The 18,674-nt window shown below is 33.6% G+C and overlaps 1 protein-coding gene across 4 annotated transcripts in view; it reads right to left on the reverse strand.

Moving 5' to 3' along the window:
- MAEA (macrophage erythroblast attacher, E3 ubiquitin ligase) overlaps window positions 1-18,674 on the reverse strand; it is a 134,865-nt gene that overhangs the window by 100,608 nt on the left and 15,583 nt on the right. For all 4 annotated transcript variants that reach the window (XM_074272676.1, XM_074272675.1, XM_074272678.1 and 1 more), the window contains exons 2-3: window positions 6,373-6,555; window positions 1,495-1,698 (exon numbers count right to left, since the gene is read on the reverse strand). In XM_074272676.1, the coding sequence (XP_074128777.1) occupies window positions 1,495-1,698; window positions 6,373-6,555 (387 nt within the window). The remainder of the gene's footprint in view (window positions 1-1,494; window positions 1,699-6,372; window positions 6,556-18,674) is intronic.

Genomic DNA, 18,674 nt, shown 5'->3' on the forward strand with positions numbered 1-18,674 from the left:
TGAAGTCAAGAGGACCTGAGTTCAAATCTGACCTCAGACACTTAATACTTCCTAGCTGTGTGACCCTGGCAAGTGAGGTAATCCAAATTGTCTCAGCAAAAAAGAAAAAGAGATGATGCTAAAGTTCATTTTTTGTTACACAGATCTTTCATCTACAAAAATGTACTCCTTTTCAAATTATATTTTTAAATCAGACATCAAAACATAAATCATACCTCAATGGATAAAATTCTTAACAAAACTTAAAACCTTTTTATTGTAATACTCTTCTGACCAACTTAGTTGAAAGAGGAAATAAAATAAATGCAGATGTTGGAATGGGAAAAAAATCTTCTACAATTCTCTCCAATCACATACTCTTAATCTTCAAAAAAGCAGGAGAGAAAAGTTCACTGATAAATATATACATAATACATATAAAAGATATTCCTTCACTATTAATTAATCACCTAATTACAAATACTATGAAAGAAAATATAAAAATTTTCAACATGGGTAGAAAATCCACTAAATTTGTAGTTGTATATCTTTGCTCCTTTAATGCAATATTTTGATAAAAAGTTTTACTATATTAAAAAAAAAAAGTACTCATGAGCAAAAAGAAAAGAGAGCTTTAGAAAAATGAATAATTTAATTCTTTCACACTTCCCTCAAATTAGTCAATAAAATTCATTTAAATGTATTCAGTCTATTCTAAATCAAAATAATCCAATCTTCCAAGAAAAGGATTGGCCAAAAAGCTAAGACAAAGATAGAAATTTAAATAAATGTCGCATAACGAAAATTAAGACTTCAATCCAAATTCTCCATCTTCTTGCTATCTGTTAACATAGAACTGAACTAAAATTTTCCTTGTTTATATTTCTTGACATCAAAATGTCCCATTAACAACTACTCTTCCATTTATGCTGATGCACTCTATCAAAATAAGGCACCTTGACCGTTTTGGTCCCTTGTTCAGCAGCTGACTAAACTCTGTAGTTCCTCTGCTAGGAAATAAGCAGAACAGAGTTTGTATCTATTAACAGCTGAATCTCTTGGGGGCTCTGGGAAAGATGTAGATTTAATGACCATGTTTTTTTTCCAAATAATCTAGACACATTAACTAATGCAAGGCTTCTTAAAACTTTTTTCTACTAGTGACACCTTTTCATCCCAAAAAGTTTTAAGTGATGTCGGGAATATGGATATATAAAATATGTATACAAATCAAACATTTACAATAACAAATTATAAAAAATTGTTTGATACACATATAATTTAATTTATTTTGGTAAACATGTCTTTATTAAAGATTAATGATATTGATGTGTATATTTATTTTTATATAAAGAATTAAATCTTCCCAAATAGTTGATACTTTCTGCAACCCTCACATTCAGTTAAATAAAATGGGGCTATGATTTACCATTTAAGAAGTTTTTAACTAATGGAACATCACCAATTTGAAGAAATGATCATTTCTCCAAATCCTATTTAGGAAAATGCACTTACCTCAATGCCACTTTGCCTAGCGAGTTTGACTGCTGTGTTGTAGTAGCCACAGCGCAAAAGATGCTCCACCATCATGCGATCCATGCGTTTTTTTTTCCACATGTTGGCAGCTGCTGGCTGATCACTGCTATGCTCTTTAAGGTGTTCAATTCTGCGTTTGCACAACTTGGCACTCTCATCTTCAGCTTGAATTGATTCAACTGCCTACAGTGTTAGAACAAAGAACAAGAGCTAGACTGGGCATCAGAAATACAATTGACATATAACACTTGCTCCTTGTCATCACAACTATACAAACTCATTTTTTTAAAAAAAATCAATGCATCATGTACTATTAGATATTTTAAAAGCCAGACAAAAATGTCAATATGATGAAGTTTTTGAAAAACAGATGCCAAGAAAAATTTTCTAAGTAAAACAAATTAATTCATGGGTATACATAGCAAAAATTCAATGTTTAATTATACAAAAATCTGACTAAAATGCAAAAAAAGACGATTAACACTAAAACCCTGTTGATGAAGATGGAATTTTGTCCACTGTGGACATCATAGTTTTTGTCCAATTTGGAATCATGGTTAAAAAAGAATGACCCAGGGATCTCACTATTAGGCATATATTCCAATCACAGGTCCAATATGCTCCTCAGTATTTGTGGCAGCACTTTCTGTGGTATCTAAGAACTGGAACAAAATATATGCCCACCATTGGATATATTAGTGCAAGGGACTATTACTGTGCCTTAAGTAGAAAAGTAATATAGGGTTAAACTATGAGTATGAAGAATTCAGAGAAGAATGGAAAGAGTAAACTATTCCAAGATAAAATAGGTAGAATTTTTTTTTAATGGTATACCCAACAACTGTTAAGTGGAACAAATACAAAAACTAAATTTTAATTATAATGGTCAAAAAGGGCTCAAGAAAATGACATAGTATACTTCCATATCTTGACACAGTGCAGGACTACGGATATGGGAATACTGAATATAATTTCATTAAAAGAATTTACATCTTATGTCTCAGATTTACAAAGTAAGTAAACAACAAGAAGACTATGAGGTAAATAGTAGGAATATACTCATTTTCATTTTATAGATGAATACTCTGAGGTGAAGTCCTCATTACAACTGGCTTATATAGGGCCAGATAACACATAAAACAATTAAGATTTAGAGTTTAAATAGCAAGCTCAAAATATATAATAAATAACAATAATCAAGTTTAATAGTTTTACATGGGGACAATTTATAACTCCAAATATAGTTCTCCCGTCAAGAAAAAAAAAAACAAAAACCCAACAATTAAACAAAAACAGAATATGTCTGCTTCCATCATACATTATTTTAAAGGGGAAAAAAGAATGAGTAACTGTTTAGGAGATACACTGTCATTACATTACTCATCTACTCTCCAACTTAGGACATATTTTCTGTAGCAGTAGCTCTAACTGGAGAGTTACTGATCTGGATTATTCACTTTCTCTAAAATCTCTAAACTTAATTCTGCATTAGATTGAGCATAGAAAATAAATCTGATATCATGGGAACAGAGTGTGGAACACAATATAGCATTCTCACTCTCTGTTGTTATTTGCTTGCATTTTGTTTTCTTTCTCAATTTTTCATCTTGTGCAGTTAAGATTACTGTATAAATATGTATACTTACATTGGATTTAACATGTATTTCAACATATTTAACATGTATTAGACTATCTGTCAGATAGGGGAGGAGGTGGGGGGAAAGAGGAGAAAATTTGGAACAAAAGGTTTTGCAAGGGTCAATGTTGGAAAAATTACCCATGCATATGCTTTGAAAATAAATAAATTTTAAAAAAGAAAAAAAAGTCTGATAATAAACATAACATTATTTTGTGAAAACTATACAATTCTAGATAAGCTAGAATCATAGCTTATTTTAAATAGCTTAAATAACTTACTTTATAAATTTTAGACCTGGGGTTTGTCAATTAAATTGTAAATTCAGCAATTCTTACAAGATTACTTTATCACAAATCCTTATTTAGCACACCATTCCTTTTCAACAAGAACAATATTTTTATAAAATGAAATAAAACAAATATTATATAGGATATTTCTTCTGAACTTTGAGAAAACTATTTATGTAAAGAAAGATAACTGAGGATCAAATACTTATAAGTCCTCCCTAGTAAGGAAAGCATTTTGCACTGTTGTCCAGCCATCAGAAGTAGCCTTCAGAAGGGACAAAGGAAGAAACTGCTAAGACTTCAAAAGCAAGGATTCAAGGGATTGTTGATGACTGAAATAATATTAGTATAAGCAGACAGGTTGAAAGTAGATTTTTTGCAAAAACTGGTCTTTCCTTAGATGAATGGAAATAGGACCCTATCAATGAGAATATCCTAGAGTAGTGGCCCTCAAACTTTTTAAGTAGGGGCCAGTTCACTGTCCCGCAGATTGTTGGAGGGCCGGACTAAAGTAAAAACAAAAACTCACACCCTGTCTCTGCCTCTCAGCCCATTTGCCATAACCCAGACGGCAGCATAAACGTCCTCAGCCGGCTGCACCTGGCCCATGGGTTTGAGAACCCCTGTCCTAGAGCATAAATAAAGCTCTGATATGATTTTCAGTTCTATCCATCTTAAACTTATCAGTTACTACAAAATGAATTAGATAACAATTTCTGGAAATGAACAACAATAGTTCTGTGTACAAATGCTGCAGCAGTAGCCTTTTGAGAGCTTCTCTACACAAAGTGCAGCAGACCAGCAGGCACAGCCTTCGGAGGTAATTTCTTATTGACACAATGGGGACAAGTGCCTTCCCTGAGTCCTTGTGAAAAGTGCTGAGGTAACGGGGTTCTGTGGCCCCCAGTGCTCACAGTCAGAGGGCTGGGCTTTCTTCTTTCCCATGGTTACATGACACTCATTCTTCTTGGCTTTTCTAGCCAGGAGGCAAGCTGCATCCAGGAATGGAGGACTCATGCCCTCCTACCCAGAAGAGGCTTCAGGTTTTTTGTCAACTGTAAAACTCTTCAGAATCATAGGGAGAAGCTTTGAATCAAATATCTCAGATTCTTCTCTTTCAATCAATTTTATCTTTGGTAGATACCACGGAAAGTTTTATGGAAAGATTTTACTTTTTTATTAGGTTTCTTTTGCTGAATCATGGTGCAAGTGTGATGTACTTAAGAGTTAGATGAGCCCAATTCAAAGCCCAGCACTGACATTCACTGCTCACTCTGTATGGACTTCCAGCTCTCATTTTATCAACTTCAACTCTGGAACTGTATGAAGACTATATAAAAGCATTATATTTTATTGAAGTAAATGGAACACAGATCTGTATGGTTAGTAAAGTGTTATTTAAAAAAAATCATTTAAGTGAAAAAACAACTAATAAAACTATGAACCCTGAAAGATTATTCCAGACCCTACTTTCAAACTTGAAGAATCCTGTCTGACCAGTTTCACTTCAAATGGTTAACACTCAAATCACTGGCAAAATTCCATCAGGCAAAATGTCATAGAACACTCTATAAACCTGTTGGTTAACCTGCTATTGTACTATTCATTAATACATACTCATTTCATATCTTGGTATGCATTTAACACACCTTATAAAATGAAACACAACTAAGATTTGTTTTTCAAATGTAGGAACTGAGGCAAACAGACTTAAATAACTTTCCCAAGATTATTACACAGTTAACAAGTATCTGAGTTCAGGTAGGAGGTTGAGTCTTCCTGACTCTAGGCCTAAAGTCCTATGGCCCACCTTGCTGCTCCTATTTTGCATTAAATAATGATTACTTTGAATTCTGATCAAATCTAATTGTTTCTAGCTACACTTTTAATTTAAACATACACATACAAAAAAAAAAAAAAAAAAAAAATAGAACAGAAAAATCATGTTTTGTGTGTTGATCAAAAAGAAATCTTTATCATCTTTTTTGAATGCAAAATGGATAGTTTACATAGTTAATTATCTTACCTCTAATAAATATCTTAATTAAAAAAAAAAAAAAGCCCAAACTCTAAGAAACAACCAATCTTTTCTTCCACTTCATTCTTTACCACCTCTTTACCATCAATTCCATATACATGGGTCTAATGTGGAAATATATCTTGAATGAATTAATTCCTATGCAGCTTCAAAAATTCCCTAACATTATTACTGTTATGCTGTTCATCAGGAACAAAGCAAAATATTAAAAAATTTTAATATTTCTATTAATTTATGAAATACTTTGCTTCTTTTGTTAGGAGAAACCTGGTGGCAAGAGCATTAGATCTATTATGGTCATAGTACCGGGATTCAAGCACTGATTTTGAAAACCTAGTCTCTTCATGCCATATTTGGCATCCTCTAAAACTACCACATCCTAGACAAAAAGAAAACAACAAAAAATTATCCTTTTAAAGCTACAATTTTAAATGATAAAATATGCTGAGATCCACCAGGTTCTTCTATCTCGATAGTCCTGACCTACCAACTGCATGTACATGTATGGATATGTTAGTCATTTCAGCAGACTAATACATGCTTTTAAAATGTGTTTATAATAAAATTCATCTATATGAATTCTTTGGAATGGAAATTTTTTTTTTTAACCGTTAGATTCAAGACTACATAATAGAAGGTGCCACTTGTCCATCATTTCATCTTGCAAACCAAAAAAAAATAAAAAAAAATTACAATGTGGTTCTATCCCTACTGCCAATTATACCTTATCTAAAAACTCAAACAACAGGTTTATTTTTCAGTGTGTTTTTATAAATTCAATCTTTTGGGGGAAAACTTAATTTAAAAAATCAGCAAATTTTGGTTTTTTGGGAGAAAAGGGTTTGTTATAAAGTATGTCGCATGAAAATATTCTACAAAAAAATAGCACTTACCTTTCTCTTCAAGACACTTAGTTTTTCAACTACTCCGTCAAGGAGACTAACAACTGAATCAACAGCAGGACAACTGCTCAATGTTTTTTCTAATTCTGCAACTACCATGGTGACGTGACTGGTCTCTCGGTCAATATTTTTCTGTGCAGCTCGAAATCGCTTGTTCAGTGTTTCATATGGTACCTAAAAAAGTTACATATAGTAGTACACCATAAGCAAAAATGACTGAAATAAATTTTATGAAACAAGACATTCACATTAGATAAATCTCCATCAATCAGGACCAAGTAATTTAATTGCTTGGAAGGAATCTTAAAGGTTATCTTGTTCAAAATGTGCCTTTTCAGGAAAGTAGTTTATCTTAATCTGTTCACTTTCACAAACTTTTCTCATATCTGGAATGTATTTTCTTACTTTTTTCCTTTTCCTTTTTTTAAACTGATCTTAATGATAGTATTTTCTTTTTTCCAATGATACGTAAAAGACATTTTTTGGCATTCATTTTTACAACATTTTGTGCTACAAATTTTTCTCCCTTTCTAAAATGGCAAGCAATTTGATATAGGTTATATACATGCAATCATGTAAAAGACATCCCCATATTAGTTATAAAAGAAACAGACAATAAAGAAAACGCACACACAAATTAATTAAAATAGTATGTTTTGATTTGTATTGAGTTCATCAATTTTTTTATCTGAATGCAGATAGCATTTTCCAGCATGAGTACTTTCTAATTGTTTTGGATCATTATATTGCTGAAAAGAGCTAGAACATCTATAGTTGATCATCACACAAAATTACTGTGTACAATGTTTTCCTGATTCTACTGATTTCTCTTTGCATTGCGTCATACGTGTATTTCCAGGTTTTTCTGAAATCTGCCTGGTTATTATTATTATTTTTTTGTTCTATAGTATTCCATTACATCAATATACTACTATTTGTTCAGCTATTTCCGAAATGATGGGCATCCCCTCAATTTTCATTAGTTTGTCAGCACAAAAAGAGCTGTTATAAATATTTTTTGCATCTGTAAATATTTTTTTCCCTTTTTATTGGATACAGACCTGGATATGCACAGTTCGATTGTCCTTTGGGTATAGTTCCAAATTGATCGTCAGACTGGCTGAATTAGTTTACAACTTCATTGACAAAACAGTGTACCAATTTCATTTTCTCCCTTCATTTATTTCTGTTAAAAATTCTATTCTTCCTTTAAGGCTCAAGTCAGAGATGTTATATCATCAAAGATTTAAGCTTTCTTTAATCACATTCAGATGAAAGTATTCTTTCTCCTCCAGGTTTCTTGGAGTATTCTGTTGAAATTCTCTGTACCCTAACATGCTGTACCACATCTCTTCTCTATAATCATGCTATATTACCATACTCTATCATAATTGTGTATACATAGATTTTCAGTCTCTCTAAAACACACGTGGGAACAGACACAAAATATCTAATTTTTTTTCATGTTAAAAATACAATTACCTTTCTGAGAAAGGGTACAACTCATAAAAGAATCTAAAAACACTTTAGAATTATAAATTTATTGTCATATTTGACTATGGATGGGTATTGAGTAAAATGGGAAACTGAGGACTTCTCAGAATAATCACTTGATAATTCCAGACCCAAAGGTCTGTAAATCTTCAGGCTCTGGGAAGAACAAAGACCTTCTAAGAGAGAACATTTAAGAGATTACTGCTTAAAGAATCTGACTATTTAATGGCCTGGAGATATTCCAAAGGTCTATAAACTGGCTAATCTCTTTTTGTTGATTGAGGTCTCCTGGGTTATTCTAGCTTGATACATTACTTACATTTGTCAACTTATGAAACTGACCACCAAAAATTCAGGTAGATATATCTGCAATAAGCCAACTATGCAGGCTTGGCTAGAATTTAACAAACCTGTGCTATTTCCATTTAAACAGGCAGTGAAAATTAACCAGATAAGGGGAGAGGAAGGGGTCATGGATTCTTGTGAGTTATGACTGTATAACTGCCTTTAATTTCTGTGACCACGGCCTCCCCTCACTGGAGTCTAGTGAGTAGACTATTTCTCTAAAGATCCTAATAAAATTTCCATTCTTCACTTTGAGATATCTCTGAGTATTTTTGAATTGAGTTTGCCATACCACACAATGTGGCACGTAGGAACTCATACAACTCCCAATAGGACTCAGGCCTTTACCATTCCTCAATCTTAAACTGACTGTTGATGATTCTAGGACTACAGAAGGACAGTTTTTTTCTTGCCAACACCAAGAAAACAGAAAAATAGACAGAATTTTCAGATAATAACTCCTACATTTTTATTTTTAAGTGGTAAGTAGTTTAAATAACAAAAAGAAAATAAAAAGTTTATAACTGACAAAGATATATGGCTCTTTCACTACTTTATTTCTACCACTAAGGAGTATCCCAGCCTGACCCCCTCCCACCCTCCATGTCCCAGTAGTGGCAATTTTGTGAAAATGCTGCTTTAGTGCCTCATCCTAACCCAAAAGTTACAGGCCTGGTCTCTCAAAAACAACGACACCAGTGTAGAAGCTTTTGCAGGTTATGTACCAGGGGAGGTATTTGGGTTCATGGACCATGTCAAAATCTGGAGAGAGATCCATCATCTGTTGAGTACATGACAATCACCTAATTCACACTTCAGAGGGGAAGCTCATCACTGAAGCATTAAGGGCCTAAGTACCAAGAGCTTTGCACTATAGGCACTAGGATAAAGACACTAATAAAAACTGCCTCAGCTTGGAGGGTGGGGATGGGAAAGGAGTGACAGAGGCCAACATTACAGTTAATGGTATTAATAAGCTAATGAAATAAAAGGACTTTTCTCAACTTTATTAGTAATCCAAATAATAATAATAACAATAAATATGCAAAAGTTTAAAATGACAAGCATGATCACTATTAATTTGTTTTCCATAACTTTGGGGATAAATGTACTAAACCAACCATTACATTTGGAAGTGGAATGGAGAACTTGTTCCAAAGTGTATTCTCACAAAACACAACAAGGAACAGCCAATGAAAAAACACAAAGTTCAGAAATTGAATATGTTGAGCAAAGAATAGCAAGAAGGCCCATGTCGTGGATTCAGAGCACAAAAAGGAGAGGAAAGTATAAAAAGATTGGAAAGGTAAGAAGGCACAGATTGTTTTAAAAGCCAAGCAGAGAATTTCTCATTTGGAGTTCACTGATTAGGGTAGTGACATGGTCAGATCCATGGTTTAGGAAGACCACTTTGGCAGTAGAGTGGAGAGAAACTTGGGACAGGAGGAAGGGAAAAAAGGGAAGGAAAAGGAAACTCTGTCGCTTAATCCTTGATCCTGGGGTCAAAGGGGCTTACTCATAGACGTCCTTTATTTTTAAAGACAAGCTGATATCAGGGAACTGATGCCATGACATGCAAGTGCATTGGATTTAAGTGAGGGAGGACTGTGCAAGATCACCAGCCTTACCTTCTCCTCTGGAGTCATGTGGGTCCAAGCCAGATATAGATCAGGACAGGTGGAGAGGGCCATGAAAATCCAAGGAGAAGGGGAAGCCAGAGGTGGTTTTGAAGAGAGATGAAAAGGTTTGGAAAGGCCATTGTGAGTAAGAGGAAAACCAATTGATTAGGGAGTCATAATGATTGCAGCAATGCAATCAATGCAAGTCCACTTAAGAATATATAAACAGATTTGTAGTGGAACCAGCCAGCACAATTTCAATTTTCTCAAACTATATTCAGCAGAAGATAGTGAAAGTAATCCAGACTTAAGTACCAACAAGGCAGCATCAGTGACAGAGCATAAATTCAAGAATAGAGGAAAACGTAGAGTTGTACTGGTTCACCAAGGGATTGAGATAAGGAAGACACAGCTCATATGGGGATAATGGTCTATGGAAGAATTGAACAATGGAGGTACTTGGTAACAACCTCGAACAGCAACAGGACTGGAGGCCATAATATCACGGGAAAGATTTAGCATTCAAAGATTATAGTCAGAAAAAGGAATTTTGGGATTTATAAACATGGAAGTGAGACACTTTTGTTTAACGGTCACATCACAGGCATTAACTATATCTGGGAGTAGCTGAGATAGAGGAGGTCATGTAATGTAGAAAATGGAAAGTTAAGTGTTTTAAGTAGTTTCAATAGGCATATTGAAATGTCCTACTGTGAGGATAGGAATTGAGGAGGAAAAAAACCGTGAGCCAGGCATTGAACTCCTTGGGAAAGCAAGGAGTTCAGGAGATAACAGCTAGTAGGCTCCTGATTAGGTGATTAATATGAACTGAATGAATCTCAAAGTAAAAGAAATTACTATAGAGTAATAGTGGCTAAGTCAGGGTCTGAAAGTAGTAATAGGAAGGAAGAAATATTTGTACATTCCCACTATAATCAGCAAGTTGGAAAATATAAAAGAAAGCACGAATAGTATTGGAAAAGAAAGGCAAGGATGCTGTGACAGCAGAAGAGAGCCAGAACTCAAGAAAGTGCTTCAAGATAGATTGCATAAAATCTTCTAAAAAGCACAGTGACGGGGTGAATAGATCTGAAATGGAATGGGAGTAAGAAATGAGGAACAAGGTTTGAATAGTGATAGCCAAGGTTCAGAAGCAGCACATCATATATAAGAAATAATTTAAGAATGAAATAGTAAAGAATTGGACATACAAATACTGAATGATATATATATATATATATATATATATATATATATATATATATATATATATAAATAAAAAAATAAAAGAAATACTGTTACACAGGAAAAGGGCTGGTTACCAATATGGAAGTAATTTCTGAATTACCTGTTCAAGTTTGGTCAAATGGCTGAATAATTAGAGCAAAGGTCAAAACAATAAAACCAGAAAAAGGATAAAGACAAGACACTAGCATAAATGCTCAAGCCTAACTTCAACAAACTAAAAAATGGGCATAGAAAAATATTGATTATAATAATCACCATTTCCCACAGAAATTTAACAAAGAAATTAGTTATTAGATCACCAGAAGACAACAAAAAGGGCTCACAAAAATTTCTATCTTCATCACGTGAAAACGTTTTGACAGACAAGGACAATTCTGAGACAGAATACAAACTCATTCACAGAATTTAAGAGGAACATAATGTAAGATTAAAAGTAGTGTCAAAGAAGACCAGAAAGGTAAGTGTTGAGACCCATTTAAGACAGGTCATCCCAAAAAACATTTACAGATGAAACTGTAGGGGAAAATATAAACAAAATTGAGTTGTTGTTTTTTTTTTTTTTAAACCACTGAAGACAATGATATCTAGTCATTCCTGTCACTGAAGTTAGTCTACTCTAGGAGGTTACTTATGAAAAATCATGCATATGCTTGCTATGAAAGATCTTCTTGTATCAGAAGTTTTTAATGTCTTCTTGACAAGTCTCTTTTGGTTATAATATCAAATCTCCCCTTCAAATATGCTGGAAATGAGTGCGCTTTCAAAATTATCAATTCTCCTATATATATTTGGTCAGTATCTTTTCAACTTTTTCTTAAGTGCATATCTACTTCCTCATGTAACAAATTTGGTTCTAAGGTATTACTCTAGATGTGGTAGTTACATTTGTGTAACCATGGGCAACTCATGTCACCTCTCAATGTCCTCATCTGTAAAATGCAGATAATATTCATGCTATTTCTGAAGATGAAATGAAAAAAGGCACTTAAAGCACTTTGTATAACACTTCCCAAGATTTTGAACTATTATTTGTCCTTTTTTAATTGCCCAAGTTTGAGCTGGTTGGTCCTTTATTCTCTGCTTACTATATATTTCCCTGCAGTAGGAATAAATATTCAGAGAATCATCCAAGTAACCAGATAGAAGTACCTGAAGTAGTCTATCAAGTATTTAATATGTTTATTGCTTATGGGAGTATTTTTCACTCACAAACATTTTTTTTTAAAAAGGGCTGACATAACACCTCTTAATTTTATGTCAGTTTGCTCTAAGTAGAGTCATTATGTCTTAGATCCAAATACCATCACCACAAACAATAAGTGCCACCAAACAAATTGAATTAAATTAGTCTCTAGATCTTGGCATCTGAAGTTGCTAACTTCATTCTCTGAAGAAATGTAAAATACTCAGCTGCCAACAGACCAATCTAAATTCAGATTATCCCAAAAGATTTCAAAGCTCTTCTCCTGTCTGTGAAGAAGGTGCAAAAGACTTTCAAGTAAAGCCTTCTGCTTGAGGTATACTGTGATATAATCAAAAGTAATCTTCTGTTTCCTAGGTCTTCCCTACTATTCCGTATTCTAAAATTGTCTATTATAGAATATAGTTACAGTGTATATTTAAGACATCTAACTTACTATTTATTTATTATTATCACTATTAGGTATTTCTATATCCATTTTAGATTTTGGCTGGAACACAAGGTGTATATAGAGAGAGGAGGTGTGATAAAGGGGCAGCTAGGTGGTGCAGTGGATAGAACACTGGGACTAGAATAAGGAAAACCAAAGTTCAAATCTAGCCTCAGTCACATTAGCTGTGTGACCCTAACTAAGTCATTATTCCTATTGAGCTCCTTAGCTGTAAAATGAGCTGGAGAAAGAATGACAAACCCTTCCAATATCTCTGTCAGAAAAACCCCAAATGAGGTTACGAAGAGTGAAACACAAATGAAAACAACTGAACAACAACAAAGTGTGAGAAAGCTGGAAAAACAGTCAGATTGTGGAAACTGGAATTTGAACCTTCATTTTGAAACTCAAACAAGGCTTTCCTCAACTATACGTGACTTTATTAAAACACATCTGTTTAAGAGATTAATCTCCAGAGACAAATCTCAATATTCACACAGTATTATAAAGGAGAATCTCTTTCCTACTAATTTAATAGGAAATATCTTATCAAGGCCCTCTAAAGTTTCATATTCTGTTGTATTTACATATCTTATCCATTTTCTCTAAACTACCAGTTCTTAAGTTGGGGTCAGGAATGTATTTTTAAAAGATTTTGATAGGGGCAGCTAAGTGGCACAGTGGATAGAGCACCAGCCTTGAATTCAGGAGAACCCGAGTTCAAATACGGTCTCAGACACTTAACACTTCCTAGCTGTGTGACCCCGGGCAAGTCATTTAACCCCAGCCTCAGGGGAAAAAAAACAAAACTATTTTGATAGCTATATGTCAATATAATTGATCCCACTGGTAATTCTATGAATACATATTTTTTTCCATTTAAAAACATTATTCTGAAAAAATGATCCATAGGTTTCACTAAGACTGTAAAAAGGAGTTCAAATCACTAATAAAGTTAAGAATCTCTGCTCTAAATCCTTATACCCTTTAAAAGACATCTATATTCTAAAGATTAATTCCTTACTGATAATTCACTCACCTCACTCATACATGTAGAAAAAGTACTAAAATCACTTTTATTATCTATCCATAATAATATATTCTCAACTATCCACAGAAGTGTAGCTACAAATTTCTTTATTCTACTACTAATAGAGAAAATAGTTTCTACAAAAGCTACTTGGGAGTGCTAAAATTTATTCATTGTATTTCCTTTCCTAAACAGACTTATGATCCAAGTTGAAATGAATTTAAATGCAGTATTCATCTTATATTCATTAAAGCACCTTTAATCTTGTATCTTCCCTTTAGAGACACTACCTTATTTTATCTTCCTGTGGCTAATACAGAAATTATTTACACTTAAGCATAGCTGCTCCTCTATTTCATCTTCTTTTCATCTGATTTTTAAAATTCTCCCATTAGGAGCAATTAAAGCTACTCATTCTTCCTTTTTCAATTGTTTGCTTTGTATTGGATTTGTTATGTTTCTTTCCTTATCTTTTTGCAATGTACTTTTTCTCCATTCCAAGTTTCCCTTCAACACAACAAGGATAAAACAAATGGAATTCCAAGGCAATACTAATGATAATTTTTCGGTGTCAGAGATCATCTTAAATGTCAGTGCTTGGGCCACTTTAATGAGAGTTGTATTTACAAAGTCTCAAACATGTCTACAATGAACCCATTTCTTGCCTCAAGTTCTCTAATTTTAGAAACTAATAACTCAAAATAGCTTATTTCATAGAAGAAAAGAAGTTATTTCTTAAATCAACCCTAATTATCAATCGTAAAATCTTCAGACACATATCCCTCTTATAACTCATAATACCAGAATGGCCATACTTCAGTTCACTAAGCAACCCAATTAAACTTTGAAATTTGTGAATACAAATGTTCTACTTAATGTAAAATGTGAGAGAAATAATAAATTTGTGTAAGAAAAAGATTGAAAGTTAAACACCCATCAGAATACACTATATACAACAGTGCTCAACAGTATTCATTGACTTGGTTAAGGCCAAAATAGCAGTAACCAGGTTGGGCTTTATTTTTTTTTTTAAAGGGGATTAAGTAAAATTTAGTCCAGTATAAAAGAGTAACTTGTTGTCTGCCCTTCATTTTTAAAAGAGACTAATGATATCATGTCATCTTCACTCTCTCCCCCAGAATCATCATAGTCCAGTGGCAAGACAAATATCAAGAGGACTGATGATGGTCGGGGATGCATGCAATGGGTGATCTTGTTATCTTTGATGTCTGATGAAGTTCTAAGTCTTCCATAGCACCTGCTTCAGTCACCTTCATGGTTGTTGAAACAAATTATTTTCATTCTACCAGAAGTCTTCATGTGCTTAGAGTAGACGTCCCCCTAATTCACCAAAAGGTTTGAGGTTTATCAGTTATCTTCAACTTTTTTAGTCAGTCTGCTGAGAAAGTTATTATTGGGATGTGGCCAAAGGTACAAATGTGCACTCATCTTTCTCCTAAAACCTCCCCTCTGCTGGACTTCCCTAATACTGTCAAGGGCACCACCATCTTTCCAACACTTAGGCTTACAACCTACATTGTCATCCTTGATTCATCAAATTCTCATTCACTCACACATCTACTAAGTTGTCAAGTTCTGTTATTTCTACATTAATAACATTTCTTGCATATATACTGCATGCCTTCTCAATTCCCCTTTCCTCTTGATACTATCACTACCCTGGTGCAGGCTACATCATCTCACTCCTAAACTACAGCTTTAAGTCTGCTGGTGAGTCTCTCTGGCTCAGTCTCTCCCAATTCAAATCCATCCTTTATTCAGATGTCAAAGTGACCCTCCTAAAGTATAGGTCTGATAATATCAGTCCATTCAATAAACTCCAGAGATTCCCTATAATTCCAGGATTTAAAAAAAAAAATTCTGTTTGACTTTTAAAACCTTTCATGAAACTCTCCCCCTTCCTATCTTTTCATTCTTATTCTCATTCTACTCTACATGTTCTGTGAACCAATCACACTGACGTTCTTTTTGTTCTTTTCACAAGACATTCCATCTCCAGGCTTTGGGCATTTTCACTGCCTACCACCTATCATACTTGGAAAGCTATTCCTCCTCAACTCTCATTTTTAGCTTTCTTTAAATCTGATCTAAAGTCCTACCTTCTACAAGAAGTTTCTTAGTTCTTAACATTAGAAACTTTTCTCTAAGACCGTCAATTTATCCTGTACAGAACTTGTTCATGCATACTATGTCTCCCTTGATGTGAATTCCTTTACAACAGAGACCAATTTTTTTGTCTCTCTGAATCCTCAGCACAGTATCTGGCACAAAGCAGATGCTTAGTAAGTATTACCTGAATGACAGAGTATGACAGTTTGCTTCTTAAGTAGACTGGTGAGCCAACCTCTTAAAGGATCACAATTTTGGCCCTGGACTAAGTATGGATACCCTAAACTCAAGTGATCTACCAACTTCAGTCTTCTAGTAGCAGGAATTACAGGCTGGTGTTACCCTATTCAATCCTCAATTCTAACAGTAGAAGACAGGAAATAAAAGTCAATAGTCATCAACAAAGAATGAGGAAACTCTATGAATGTGATGAAACAACAACAGAAACAATGAATTTGAAGAATTTCAAAGAAATGAAATCTATGGAAATTTCACAAAAATAAAAAAAAAATGTACCAACTGCAAGGTGTAAAGAAAACAGTTTAACAGCAAATTTTATACATGCTATGCATACACAGCAAAGAAGGTTCATATAAGAGTGATGATATTAACATGTTTAAGATCATAATTCTCTTTTGAAATGTTAATCAGTAATAGCATAAATTTAGGGATATGGTTTCAATTACTCAAATAATCACTTGGGTAGTTTTCTTTCATCTTGAATGTCTTAATTTTTTATGCTTTATATAGTATAATGTTTTATATTTATATAGTACATGCCATATTTGTCAATGAAAAGTAAACTGAAAAGAGTTCTGGCTCTGGAGTGTTAATTTTGTCACTTAGATGTAACATACTCTTTCAGGCCTCAGTTTCTTCACCTGTAAAGTGATCCCTTATGTCCCCTAAAGCTCAGATTCTATGATAATAAGTAATAAATTCAATTGAATGTTAAGGCTTGATGGATGGAGCTACAGCAAAGCAAGTGGATCCCTTCTTTAAGCTAATGGATTCTTTCAATTAAAATAAGCCCTGGATTAATAATAAGGAAAAAGCCCTCATATTCTCCAAAATATTTATAGTAACCTTTTTTTTTTGGGGGGGGGGGTAACAGCAAAGAACATCAACTGGTCATCAACTGGGGAATGGCTAAGCTAAACAAATTGTGGTATATGAATGCAATAGAATATGTGTATGATGAATATAAAGAAGCCTGGATAGATCTGTAAGAAGATGTATATGTACAGTGAAGTTAAGTGGAATAAAGAAAACAATACACACAGTAATTACAACAATGTAAATTGAAAGATCAAAAAAAATTTTTTCCCTCTTAAAAAATACTATTTGTTATATGAAATGCTCGAGGGATAGGGGAATGGGGGAAGAGTACCTGGGAGACTATGGTAATATAAGAAATAGAAAATATCAATTATAACTTATTTAAAAAAGAATAAGCCCTAGAGCACATTCAGATACAATAATTCTGAGCGCACTGCCTTGAACACAGTGGGTGCTTAAAAATGTTTGCTGATAAAGCATTTCAACTTTGTTTTTCCAGATTTTGACAGCATATGTTTGAATTTACTTTATATATTTGTATAGATGCATTCCTTTCCTGTTATTAAGTTCAAGCTACTCTTCAAAGCAAACATATTGATTTTAAGTAGTTGTTCCAGCTTTTAACATATGGTGAAAGCTCTCCACCCCCCAAATGGGATAGAAAATTGTCAAAGTGTAATATTTGTAACCAAAGCTTTGCCAAATTTTAAATAAATGAAACAATATCTATAGAAAGAAGAAAACTCAGCAAATTCATGGGAAAAAATTCAGGATCACCATTTTACTGTTAGATAATATTTCTGATATACACACACCAGGACCATTGGATGGCATCATTCCCATTTCAAAATAAACACAGCAGTACACCTCACTAACATGTACATAATTAGGATAAGCTGAATCAGGGAATTGTTCATCTTATACAGCATTTCAAAGAATATTTTACCACATGCAATTCTATTATATTTAGTAGCTAATCAATTGGTGGCATATGAAGGACTTTCAATATTCACACTTATGACCAGAATACTTGGAACAACTTCCATTTTATAAACCATTTTCCAATTGTTTTTATTAACGGATTAATAATTTGGCAAAAAAAAAAATGATGCTTTTGCAATATTTCTTTAGCAAACTAGAAACTGGAAGATGAATGGATGTCCATCAATTGGAGAATGATTGGGTAAATTATGGTATATGAAGGTTATGGAATATTATTGTTCTGTAAGAAATGACCAACAGGATGAATACAGAGAGGCTTGGAGAGACTTACATCAACTGATGCTGAGTGAAATGAGCAGAACCAGAAGATCGCTGTATGAAGATGTATTCTGATGGAAGTGGATATCTTCAACATAAAGAAGATCCAACTCACTTCCAGTTGATCAATGATGGAAAGAAATAACTACACCCAGAGAAGGAATACTGGGAAGTGAATATAAATTGTTAGCACTACTGTCTATCTACCCAGGTTACTTATACTTTTGGAATCTAATACTTAATGTGCAACAAGAAAATGGGATTTACACACATATATTGTATCTAGATTATATTGTAACACATGTAAAATGTATGGGATTGCCTGTCATCGGAGGGAGAGAGTGAAGGGAGGGGGGGATAATTTGGAAAAATGAATACAAGGGATAATATTATAAAAAAAATTACTCATGCATATATACTGTGGAAAAAAAAGACATTCAAGAAATGTTAACTTTCACATGCAGTATACAGACATTT

The sequence above is a fragment of the Sminthopsis crassicaudata genome, chromosome 6 (assembly GCF_048593235.1).
Source record: "Sminthopsis crassicaudata isolate SCR6 chromosome 6, ASM4859323v1, whole genome shotgun sequence".
NCBI classification, from domain to species: domain Eukaryota; kingdom Metazoa; phylum Chordata; class Mammalia; order Dasyuromorphia; family Dasyuridae; genus Sminthopsis; species Sminthopsis crassicaudata.